General features: G+C 54.3%; 1 protein-coding gene across 1 annotated transcript in view; it reads right to left on the bottom strand.

Annotated features, from left to right (window-relative positions):
* LOC125744847 (plexin-A2-like) overlaps positions 1-12,350 on the bottom strand; it is a 96,620-nt gene that overhangs the window by 67,622 nt on the left and 16,648 nt on the right. Inside the window, exons 2-3 of the mRNA XM_049017125.1 lie at positions 6,711-6,828; positions 6,142-6,310 (exon numbers count right to left, since the gene is read on the bottom strand). Of these exons, the coding sequence (XP_048873082.1) occupies positions 6,142-6,310; positions 6,711-6,828 (287 nt within the window). The remainder of the gene's footprint in view (positions 1-6,141; positions 6,311-6,710; positions 6,829-12,350) is intronic.

Below are 12,350 nucleotides of genomic sequence, written 5' to 3'. Positions count from 1 at the left end.
CATCATGTGATCGATATTAGATGAAATCTGTCTGCGGAAGGCACGGATGTTTTGGGGGGTGGGGTTATTTAAAAACACACCCGTATGGTATATCCATCATCCCTTGGGCGGGGGTCTCTTTGTGAGACAGACATGGGTGGCTGGGGGGGGGCATCATTGACTTACCCAATAGGACCCCTCAGTTACCCCCCCTCGCCAGGGATGCTAGCCATCTTTACCCATCTCCACTCCTCTTTTTACTGTGGCACCTCCAGGACAAAGACCTTGGGGGGGTTCGGGAATATTCCTTTGTCAGTACAGAGAAGAGCTCCAGGGCACGGGGTAAAGTCAGCCTGGAGTCTGGTGCGCCCCTCTGGCGTGCTCTCCACCAATCAGGTGCGCGGCTATAACAAGGCCTCCCCTCTCGATAGACCCCGAAAACCTTGACTCCTCCGGCTAGCAGCCGCTGCTCCGACAGACTCCTTTAGTGTAATTAGGCATGTAAATAATTATTGCAATTAAAGCCTGCAATTACAGGAGTGAGGCCCCTCTATTAGCTCAGGGATGGGTGTCAGGGAATTCTTTGGGTAGCGACAGACATGCACAAAGGCTGCGACATTATACAGTCAGGCGCCGGTGACTATGACGACCGCTGACATCCCAGAACATTTTAATTACATCGCGTTTTCTTCTCCTTCTTCCCCACAGTTCCTCTAACTCACGAACCAGATAATGGGCACGGGGCAGAGGGGGCGTAGTGGAAGGCCGCGCCAGTATGGGATGAGGTCAGCTCATATAGCATGTTTATGACACCGGCCACAGACCAGGACCGCTCGACAGGCAAATTCTTTGGGCAAAATGAAAGATGATTGGTTCAGAGAGATAACCAATCAGATCGTAGAGGTGGTGGGTCCAAGCAACCAGAGGAGAGACCGAGACATCTTCCATGAGCGTCCTGGACAGCACCGTCTCTGGCAGTACTGGGTCGAAAGGCCAGCCATGACAGTCGAAGACAGGGAGAGCTGTGTGCTTGAGTAAAAGCATTTTCCAACCGCAACCTCGTTAGCAGACGTCAGGTGGCCTGTGTGGAGTGGGGAGCTCTGTCCCAAGGGTAAACGAGGCATATACTGGACCATCTCTATCTCACCCTCATTAATAACGGCGGGGAGACACCAGCTTGACTCCGAGTGCAGAGATAAATCCATAGCTGAGCTCTGGCTAAAGGTCAGAGGAGCACCCTGCTCGTGTGCTAACGAGAGCCGGGACCTCTCACAGCATGTCACGGAGCCCAGCCAATGACGGCGGGCGGGGCATCGTGTGGGCGGGGATTGCACCCGTATGAGGAACGACGGGATGTGTGTAATCAAATAATGAGGCCTGGAATCAAGAACCGTTCCAGGGCACAAACCCCAATTAATGCTAATCCGGGATTAAGTCGATTACTGCCGCGTGCCTTCAGCTTCTCTGCTAACCCGCTAGCGCTGGCAACAAAGGGCTGCCATCATCATTCACCCAAAGTCCAACTGTCATGTGACCAGTCCTGGCGCTTCCTATTGGCTAAACCTGCTCCTTTGTTTGTAATACCTTTTCTAACCTGGCACCGGGCTACAGCTAGAACAAACATCCCTGGCATCCTTCCATCCTTGACCCCCACCTCCAAGGCTGACCTTGCCAGCCTGACTTACTGGCTGTTCTAACCTCCGATCAGCGCCCCGGTGCAAGGCTAGGGCAAGCAGGTGGTTCTCTGCACGGGGCAGAGAAGGGGAGCAAAGGCGGTTCTGTGCAGAGTGAATAGCTAAATGGATTCATCAATAACGGGGGCCATCCGTATCGACAGGGGCATTTATCCCTATTTGTCCAGGTGTCAATACCAAGTGAAGCTGTCAAGGGGATGCTTGGGCTGTAAAACAGGATATATTGCAAGGATTGATCCCTCCCGCCATCCCAATGGGGATGGACCGACCCCCCAAGAGGTGCTAGTGTCATGTATAAACCATGATTTATAATCTGTTAAAAAGGCAATACAGGGGCATCCATCGCATTCATACCGATGGGCTGGGCTGGCCAGATATGCTCAGTGAACGTTGAGATTCTGAAAGCCGGTGAAGCTGAGCTGTCCTTTGGGAGTGTGTGCGGACCCAGAAAACGGTGCCTCCTCGCCTGAGGGGGCTGATCGTTTCCACTCGTAAAACGAGGCTTGAATGAGGGGGAAGGCGAAGTTCACACAGACACAGGCAGGAGCCCGCAGATATATGATCTCCGGTGTAGTGGGTCCGGATGCCATATGTGAAGAAGAAAACCTGATCAAGCTGCACAAAAAAAAGGAACGGCAGCATCTCCGCGGCGCGGCCAGGCGCCGCCTCGCGTCCAGACGACGTTTAAAGTTACAGTGACAGACAGACATATGGTTCTCGGAGCTGCATTTGCACAAGCAGCCATCTTCCCAAAAAGGGCCCCCCGCCAGCCGCCGTCACCTCGATGAGGGCTCACGGGCCGCCCAATTGTTCTGGCAGCGTGGCGAGTAGAGCTAATCGGACCCTTTGTGTGGGTCGGTGCCGTTGACAGTGATTGGTGCAGGATGGCAGTGACAGGGTCAGGAGTCAAAGTCTTCTTGTTGTATTAACACCGGCGCCTCAACAGCTGCGCTGTAAGCGAATCGTGGCGAATCACTCCGGGGCAGGCGGAGGCCAGGAGCTGCCTGTGTTTGGGTCCCCCCTCTTGCCTCCGGCAAGGCCATCCATAAGCGGGACCGTCCCCCAACACCCCACCCCATCGGCCTCGCCAGAGTTCTGCTGCCGTTTTCAGGCCGACCTCTTTCTGTCACTCCAGACCAAACTCTACCCGGACTTCCGCCTCCCATCTATGAACCTCATTGTTTTCCTCCTTCCTAAAGAACGCCATTCAGACAATGGGTAGGGACCCTTTGCCCTGTTTCTGGGTCTTCTTCATGGGGGCGGAGGGTGTTTAAATGGACTGGGACTCTCGCACACTCCGGGAGAGAAATCGCCCTTAAGTGAATGTTAATGTAGCTTTGTTCCCATTAATCACATCCTCCCGCTCCGCTGATTTCCAGCTCCCTGCCGGCCCACCGGAGCGCGGCAGATCACCGAGGAATAGCAGAGGCTAATCTATGGCAGATTCAGGGATCCAACCTGGAAGATGACGAGCATCGACAAAGCCAATCAGGTCACTGGGTTTAGAAGGCTCCAGGTGCAGGTGAGCGTAGCTTAGCATTACTCAACACCCGCTCTGAAAGCGTGGGATTGGAGGGCAAACTTTTGGGTTGCAAATCATTTTATGAGCACCCCAAGCAATTTTTGGTATGGAAGACTGCTTTGACCATGAAAATGTGTGCCTTTCAACTGAAAACGTGCAGAAAATAGCCCATATTTATGGGGACCGTCAGCTTCTACGGAGGCCCAATCTGGAAGTTTATACTAAGGTATGAAATTCCCCAAGTCGTGACAGATCCAGGCTAGCCGTGGCACTGGGAACGTCAGCCATGTAAACGGAGAGGTTTAAATAAAATCTCAGTCGCACTGCGCATTCCACGACACCTCCTGACGTTCACGCTGTTCCCCCAAAACTTCCACCGGAGAGAGCCGTGCTAAAAGGAGCCCAGGAACCATCAGGTCGTCACACACCTTGCTTTGCAAAATCCTCCATCTGTAACCAACTTGACCTGAAATGTTAGTTACGCACATAAGACAATTATAACTCAGTAAAGGTACAGTAGGGGGCACTAACTTACAGACTATTAAATGCTAGCTGCCTTATTAAAGGTTTGTATTGAATATACATTTGCTGTTGTTACCCGACAAACTCCTTGTCACGCAAATTCTGCTCCTGCCAGCCACTCCAGCGCACGCGTACAGCAGGGTCGCAGCAAATGCGCATTTTCTGGCTCGCATCGCATGTCCTGCGTGCGTACACGTAGACGTGCATCCACCCCTCGAACGCAAACATGCAAAGCTGCGGCCTATTGTCTGCTGCAGTCGCAGAAGCCTTTGATCCCAGCCCAGTCAAAGCATCAAACAAAGAAAAAAAAAGATGTTTAAAAAACCAAAAGTAAAGAATGTCATGCTAAATGAGAAACAACAGGCCAAACTAAAGACTTTCTGATTTCTTCAAGGTTTTTAGCCTTTTCTTTCGAATAATCGAAATATATAAATAACTATCCTAAGATGTTTTACATGTGGGGAAAAATATAATCCATCATCACACTGTGAATCTAGTAGTTTCTTAGTGTAAAACATATGGCACAATTTCTAGTACAGCTGTATACTCATGCAGGAGGGTTGGTGAAATCAATTTCTATTCAATTTTGCTCATCTGAACGAATTGTTCTGCCGGCACTGGGTCAGGAGAACAGGAGAAGCCCAAATGCTGGTGACCCTCCAGTTAACGGAGGGGCACTGACCCTCGAGAAAAGGTGAGGGGTGTCCATTCTCCTCCTTCATTGGTCCCTGAACTGAGCGTCGACTAAATGAATCTTTCCAGGCCATTAAGCGCCATGGCCGTCATCGCAGTTAAATCACAGAAACAAGGCATGCTGGACGTTTGAGTTTACAGGGTGGGGGTGGGGTGGCATGTGGAGCGGCTGGCAGGATTGACAGCCGAGCGAAGTGAATCCGTTTATGAGTGTGAGGCACGAGCGCATTCCTGCCCCCCCCCCACCCAGTCCCGCCATACCTAAGTACCTCAGAGCTCTGGGAGATCGGTGAATCCGCCATCGCGGCTGCCTCTCACGCCAACCTGGCTGCTCTCCCGCCCCGCCAGACACAGTGCCGCATTGTTATTCCGGGCGGGAAGCCGGAGTCGGGCCCAGATCTGTCCGCGCCCTGCTCCTAATTCACCATCATCCCTCCCTTTGTTCATGTCCGGAAAAATCCCCCAGCCCTTCCCACACTCCCCCCCCCCCAGCCCTGGGGGGAGATTAGGGATCTGGGCTCTTTTAGGAGAATTAGCCCCTTCTCCTCCCCAGGTGAGGGACAAACCACAAAACGTCACTCCTGTCAAAGGGTTGGAGGGGAGTTTCAGTCGCTTTTCTCCACTCAGAAGCTCCATGTTCGAGTGGCGGCCTTCGCAACTCCCATGCCCTGGCTCTGAGAGGCACAATGCTGTTCCTCATACACTAGTAATCATATTAATTTTACGTCACATATATTTGGCCCATGCATTTTTCCAAAGCAACGTAAAGCAGGGTCAGTCAGTCCCTGGAGGAACTGGGGTAAGGCCCCCTCTCAGGTGCCCGACAGTAACATCACTCAGCCGATGATGGGATTGGAACCAACGACCTTCCAGATACAGCACAGACAGTGATACAGAACTGTGCTTTCTGATTTCCTCCTCCTCATATCCCATACCCCACATGTATTGGGTGTCAACTCCCCCCACCTGTGCCCCCTCCCATTGCGCCAAAGATGAAGGCAGATCCTGTGGCAGGGAGCACCCAGTGGCGTCAAACACGGGCGTCCTGTCGACAGTGACCTCCATGACCATTAGGGGCTGTGGCAGCAGGTACCCAGAGATAGAGAACTCAGGCGGCAGGAATCTCACTGCGGGCCGGTATGTCCAAGCGGTCCAAAATGGACACGTCAGAGTGGAGAAACACAGGCGGTGGTGGGGGTGTCCGTTCCGAAAAACAGATATCTGCACGCCAGTGTGTGTATCTGTGTGTCGGGGGTGGTTGTAGGGGGGGGCATGATGAGAGAGAACCCTCATCGTGTGGTCTCCATCCCAAACTCGAACCCCATGCAGCCTTGGCACCCACCCCTGTGACCAGCTAGCCCGGGGCCTTATAGGGGGAGGGGGGGTAAACGAGGGGGGAGGAGTCATTCGTCACTTGGTGGGACGTGGCGGCCGCCCTTTGAGCCTCATCTGCCTTCCCCCTGGCTGAGTCACTCAGTCACCTCATTATAAGGACGGCGTCGTGACCTTGAGGTCCATCTCCGCTCTCTATCTCCAGCTGTCCCCCCCCCTCCACAGAAGCAGCAGAACCCCCCCCCCCCCACCCCAACTGGCCTCATTTCTCTCTTCTGCGTTGCGACACACTGTCATCCCCACCCCGCCCACTTCGTACAGACTCCTAATTGCGAGCGCAGATGCCCACCCACTTAGAAAGTCCGCCAGCTGCTTGTTCCCGCCCCTTCCTCTGCTCACCTGTCTCTCAGACATGACGTAGAGGAAGCTGCCGTCCAGTGAGAAGGCCATGTCGCGGAGGATGGCGCTCCCATCCTGCATGACCAGCACCGTCTCGTACTGGACCCCGCCGTGTGGGGGCCCGTCCACCCGGATCTGTAAGGCAGAGACAGGAAAGACTGTTAAAGCTCTTCAGCCTTGACCACAACACATACCCTCGACAGTGGCATATACAGGGATAGGTCCACAGCTGATTTGATTGGTCTACTCCCCTGTCAGTCACCGATTCAATACGTATCATTGGCTAATAATATGGTTGGCCCCTCTCTATGAATTCTGGCCCCTCTAATGCCCCAAATCTCAAATACCTAGAATGCCCCTGGTAACCCCAAGCCTTTTTCCCTGCCACCCACAACCAATAACCCCCCTCCCCCAAGTTACAGTCCTGTTTAAAAGCAAAAGATGGTCTTCCAGCAACAGTAAGCAGAATCCAGGCTGCGGGCAGATGTTAGCTAACCGTCACATACCAGCAGGGGGTGCCAGTGAGCAAACCAGAACCTTTGCTCAGGATGTGGCCCGGTGGCAGGAACCTGGCAGCAAACGCGGGACGCGGCTCCTCCCTGAGGACGTCGCCCACACGATGCCACCCAAGCTCACTCCGCCACATTGACCTACAGCTGTTCAGGCCTGTCCCGTGCCCCACGTCCCCTGCCAGGGGGCCGGCAGTATGGGGGCTACATGTGGGGGTGGGGGCGCAGGTCGGAGCACAGGCTTCGACACCCCCAGATCCACACCCCCTCATCTGCCAGAAGCTTACAAAGCTGGCCCGTGTCCCAGGGTGGGGGTCAAGTGACGGTCATGCATCTGTCTATGGCGACACAGAGCTCACGGCTTCCCCAGGAAGAATAAGCGAGCACCCCCCCACAACACACCACAGAGGGCGGAGCTTAATCAGACTTGGGGGTGGGGACAGACGTTCCGACCGCTGCAGTATAACTTATCCACAGGGACGGCACGAGTGTGTAAAAGCACACCTGGGGTCACATGAGAGCCCCTGGGGGTGTGTGACTGTTTCATCTGCGTAGCGGCCCTGTGTGATCGGTTTTGAATCCCCCCCCAGTGATGATGTTCACACTGGACAAAGATCTGAGAGGGTGCTGCACTATGAAAAGGCTCCACTAATCTGATTCAGATATAAATCTGAAATATAAACTGCCCAGGGTCCCCAAACACTCACACACACACACACACACACACACACACACACACACACACACACACACACACACACACACACACAAATGCACACACACACACACACACACACACACACACACACACACACACACACACCAGCCTGCGTCCCTGGAAACAGAAACCTTCCCAGTCTCTGCATCTCTATCTTGAGCATCTGCGACCCCCCCCCCCATACAGCTAAAGGACCCCCCCAACCCCGATTCCCCCTTTGCCCTGTTGTCTTTGGCAATGACCCATATGAAGGTTAAAAGAGCCCCTTTAACCCCCCACGTCCCCAGTAACACGATACGATTAAAGAATAAAGGCCCCCCCTGCTCATTCGGGTTAATTTATTCCTTCACCGAGACACACGGAGATAAAAACGAATTGCTCCCATCCTGTTCCCTCCAAGCCCCCCCCATCCCAGGCGCGAGTCACGGGGAGATAATGGAAATTGCATTAATGGTGACCCCCGCGACCCATTTCTGGCGCCGACCCAGTTAGGTCGGGCGGGGCGGTACAGCCCGGTGAAGCTGAGTGACCTGGGGCAGCCAGGGAGGGGCCTTGCTTCTGGGAGGGGCTGGTACAGTGAGCATGCACCTGAGCCCCGCCCTGCCCCGTGAGCGCAGGGAAGGGCCTGACCGTACCGCGACTGCCATTCGGAATGACGCAGCAAATTCCCCCTGGGGGCCAAACGGCATGACCCCCATCCCCCCCCCCACCCCCAGTGCTGAGGCAGCAGGACACAGTTGCGGGCGGTGAGTTGACGTTTATTCATGTGGGAGCTGGGGTTTTTAATGTTGACCTCAGCATCGCCTGTGGCACAAGGGGAAACGATGGTGGGGGGGGCAAGGCTCAGAATCCCCTGGGGACATGCTGAAGGATGGTCTGGTCTTGAAGACAAAGCATGCAGCGTGTCCCATCCTGCCAGAACACCCCCGCTGCCTTGAAACATGCTCAGTGGGGAGGCTTCTGCACCTGAACACAGCTCCAGCTCACCCCCAATGGAGCTTATGCTCTCCTCCCCAAGACAGATGTGAACTTGAACGCCCAACAGTATCGTGAAATCTGACTTTAAGGTTTTGGAAAACCGGTCACGCCTTTCCAAGCGAGGCCCCAGAGCACGGGTGTGTAAGCCCATATGTCGGGAAGGAAGAACGCATGGATCTCCGGAGAACGTTCCACATGGAGGGGCCTCCAATCCCACAAAGACCGTTAACGCTCACGGCTACGATCGGCCCTCAGTATACCGAACGGTTAACGTGTGTCCCGAGACCAGTTGGTCTGCCGGGAATTGACGGACTGTCAGGAATACATTTTCCCGAAACACAGGACCACGGGGCGTCATCGGAAAGACAAGACCCGCTGCAGCCGGCGTGAGGCACGCCGGACGAGTGAAGACATGCTCCCCGGGTCTGGCAAAGAGCCAGCAAACGGTCGGCGGTGGGCGGCACTACAGAGAGAGCAGAGAATGGTTAGTGAGCATAAGCCAATAAGCTAAGACAAAAGGGCCGGGTTCGGGCGTGTCGATCTCGGAGCAGAACAGCTGCAGACTCCTCCCTGCTGGAACGCTGGGCTCCTGCTGGAACCTCGGGGCTCGATAACCCGCCGCGGCACGATGGTCTTGGCATCAAGCAGTGGGCGAGGTTCCGGTTTGGTGCAGCTGGGCGTAACTTGGCCGGTAACGGTGATATCGGGTTGGGCGTTGGAACGTTTCACGGAGGATCCCGGGCGACGGCGACTTCACCGAGGTGACAGTGTGAGGAATGGTCAACGTAGCTAACGGATCAGGTCATTAGGGAAAATCGTGATGGGAATGAGAGCCCTTCTGCAGTGCCCCCCCCTCCACAACCTCATCTCCCACCTATACCTGACAGTGACTGCCCCCCCATAAGTAATATTGGCTGCCGATCAACTTTCACATGGGCAGAAGCTGCACCAGACGCCCTGTCAATTTTACGTGCTTGTATTTATCTGTTAGGAAGTGGGTGTGGATCCAAACCCTTTATCTTCTCCCCTGTCCCTTGAGCAGCGTTCCTCGTCAGTCGCACAGCTAATCCATCACTCGCATGGGCTGCAGCGTGCATTCCCTGCACAGCGCCTCCTGCCAGCCACCTGCCTAGTCACCCCCACCACCTCGCAGCCGGGCGCTTGCAAGAAACGGGAACCTCCAGGGGAGCTTAACTAAAGCTCCTCTCACCCCCTGGCGTCGGGCCTCTCTCCATCCCGCTCGTGTTTCTGCTACACTGGGCCCTGGTGTCTGCCATTAACAGCAGACTCCTCAAGATGCAGCAGGATGCTACAGTAGCCTACCACGCCCCCTACCACCTAAAATCCGATACGGCACCCCCACCCACCCTCACTATGGCTGCCGTTCGTTCCCCATCTAGTGGACCCTGGTTTGCATGCATACTGTGATTGTCCAATAGGAAAGCAGCACCTCTAAGTAACCATGTGAATTGGGGGTGAGCTTCGCTGCTTTATTTATGGACAATCTCACGCTCCAGTGGCTGAGCTTCCGAAATGCACCAATGTGTTTGCTTAACCCCTCCCCCCTTCTCTGTCTCCCCATGGTACCACCCCCCCCCCCCCCCCCTCGGCAGGCCAACCCTAACCCTACCATTACTGAACAAACAGCTAGCTGATAGAGAACAAGGTGCCCTGTGAACCCAAACAGGGAGTTTGCGGGGGGGTGGATAGCGGGGGCATGGTGAGACTCAAGCCCACGCCAGCTGCATCTACAGCAGCCCGTTAATTACCGCCATGCATCACGGCAGACAGAGTGCGTCCCGTGGGAAGGCTGCCCCCGCATCCGTCTTTCCGCAGGATCAGCAACGAGCTGGTGGATACCAGCCAATCACATAGCACTGGGGTGGGCCGTGTCCCACTCTACACCAACCCCCTCCCTTGCAGTTAGTCGGCTGCGGGGGGACACCCACTACGCAGACATCCACCAACGGCGAACGCTGGGCCGCGAGCGACTGGCGCCAAGCGCAGTGGCGGGAATGAGGCCGCATGCCAAGCATCATCCCCAGGAAATCACTTCGGGAAAACAAGCTTTGTTTCAGAACAAATAAATAACTCCCTCAGGCGACCGCTGGATGTCAATAACAAAGTGCTCTGTGGTCTGTACTCTACTCACTCCACTCCGTCTCTCCATTTCCTCCCCCTCTCCATCGCTCCCTCGCTGTCCGGCTCTCACCCGCTTCCCCGCGCCAGTAAAAACTGACAGAAGTTCCCGCAGAACCCGCACGCTGCAGCGTCAGCTGTTTTTAATGCGCACTCTTCCTCTCTAGAAGCCAGAGCCCGGATTAATAGCGGTGATGATATTAGACCAGGAATAACCCTGATTTCCCGAAACATTAACACACATCTGAGCACCGCAACAGACCAGCTATATTTAGGCGTAAACACCAGAAATGGAGCCAGGGAGGAAATGCAATGTCATTCCCGTACTGACAAAATCTGCACTTAACAACCACTGGCTAAAGATTATCCTTAACTATCTTTTAACCCAATCCCTGGGGATCCCCAGAGACTTCACATTTTTGCTCCCCCCCTGGCTCACAGCACATGTGAATCAAAGAACCAACCAATCGAGAAAGCCGAATACCTGATGCAGGTCTGACAGGTGCTAGGAGAGAGCAAAATTGTGAACTGTCCGGGGGTCCTTGAAGCACAGTTTTAATGCAGAGTAAGTGGGCCCTAGTGAAACCGACTGTACCATCCTGACTTGGCCCCCATCTCCCAATCCCACACACACCCTCTGCTGATCAAGCCAATATGGAAACCTATCTTTCATCCATCCACACATCATCCAAAACCATATATTCAGTATTGCAAGCCTGGACAGTGGACATTCTGCTTGGGATGTATGGGATGTAAGTCCAGTGCAGCACAAAATTATACACTACGGACAATGTAGGCTCCGAATCAGCTATGATCCATGATTTTGGGCCTTAGAGGGAAATGGGTTTGTCTGGAGGAAAAGAGGCATGCAGACATAGACACAGGAGCATGAATCAAACCCACAGCACGGCTCGTGCGAGTCCAGCGTGTTCCCCACCGGTCCACTGCACCGCCCCTGTTATTTGAGTCAAATCTAATTCCAGGAGACGTGGATTATTGTTATTATTAAGCAGCAGGACTCGGCTTGCAGAATGACACGGTAATCATCAGAGAACGCTGGAAACACGAGCCGGCGCTCCGCATCAAAACAAAAACAAATGTCAATTTTCCGGGGTTTAATCCCAGACGACCAGCAGGAGCGGCACGATCTTGGCATTAAGCAACTCAAATCAGGGACATGCCGGAAGAACAGGATCAGCGATCACCTACAAGCAACAGGAGCTGGAAGGAACAGTACCGGGTCACTCTTTAGTCACTTTTGTCGCGACACAAATCCGCGAGGAGTCCATGCAAATTTCATAAGTGGTGCACATCTCCCGAACCTGATAACTAGACAGGAAAAAGTAAGATCTGGTCTGAAGTATCCTAAGATCTTGTATTCGGCCTGGACCCTGGTGGTACAAGTCCACGGTTAGGGAGAGGCCTGGTCCAGCCTGAGCACCAAGCCAAAACGAACAGATAAGAGCCTGCCTCATCAGCACGCCCCCTCTGGTCCTCCAAAGGAGATCCATCCTGCTCTTTAACTGGGCCCAGGCCCCAAACATCAGTCTCCACTGGGGGGGCCGGGCAAACTGGGCCCCGATGGACCGGACCGTGCAAAGTCACTTCTATCTGTTTCCGTCGCAGCTGGTGATGGACCCCAGGAGATGGTCAATAAAGAGAAGGCTATTAGAAATAAACCCTTTTGGGGGGGGGGGGCACGGCGCTCTATAAATCACAGGCCTGTAAGAAGCACTGTAAGAAGGTCCTTCGATTGCTCTGGGTGTGTGATTAAAGAGAGCCACTGGGAGAGGGCAGGGGCTGTCAGATTGGGACCACATACGTCGCCAGCAGCAGGTAAATCGGGGGGGGGGGGGGGGCGTCAG

This window comes from Brienomyrus brachyistius, chromosome 6 (genome assembly GCF_023856365.1).
Source record: "Brienomyrus brachyistius isolate T26 chromosome 6, BBRACH_0.4, whole genome shotgun sequence".
NCBI classification, from domain to species: Eukaryota; Metazoa; Chordata; class Actinopteri; order Osteoglossiformes; family Mormyridae; genus Brienomyrus; species Brienomyrus brachyistius.
The sequence above is the reverse complement of the archived record's forward strand: the minus strand, read 5'-3'. Positions and strand labels throughout refer to the sequence as shown.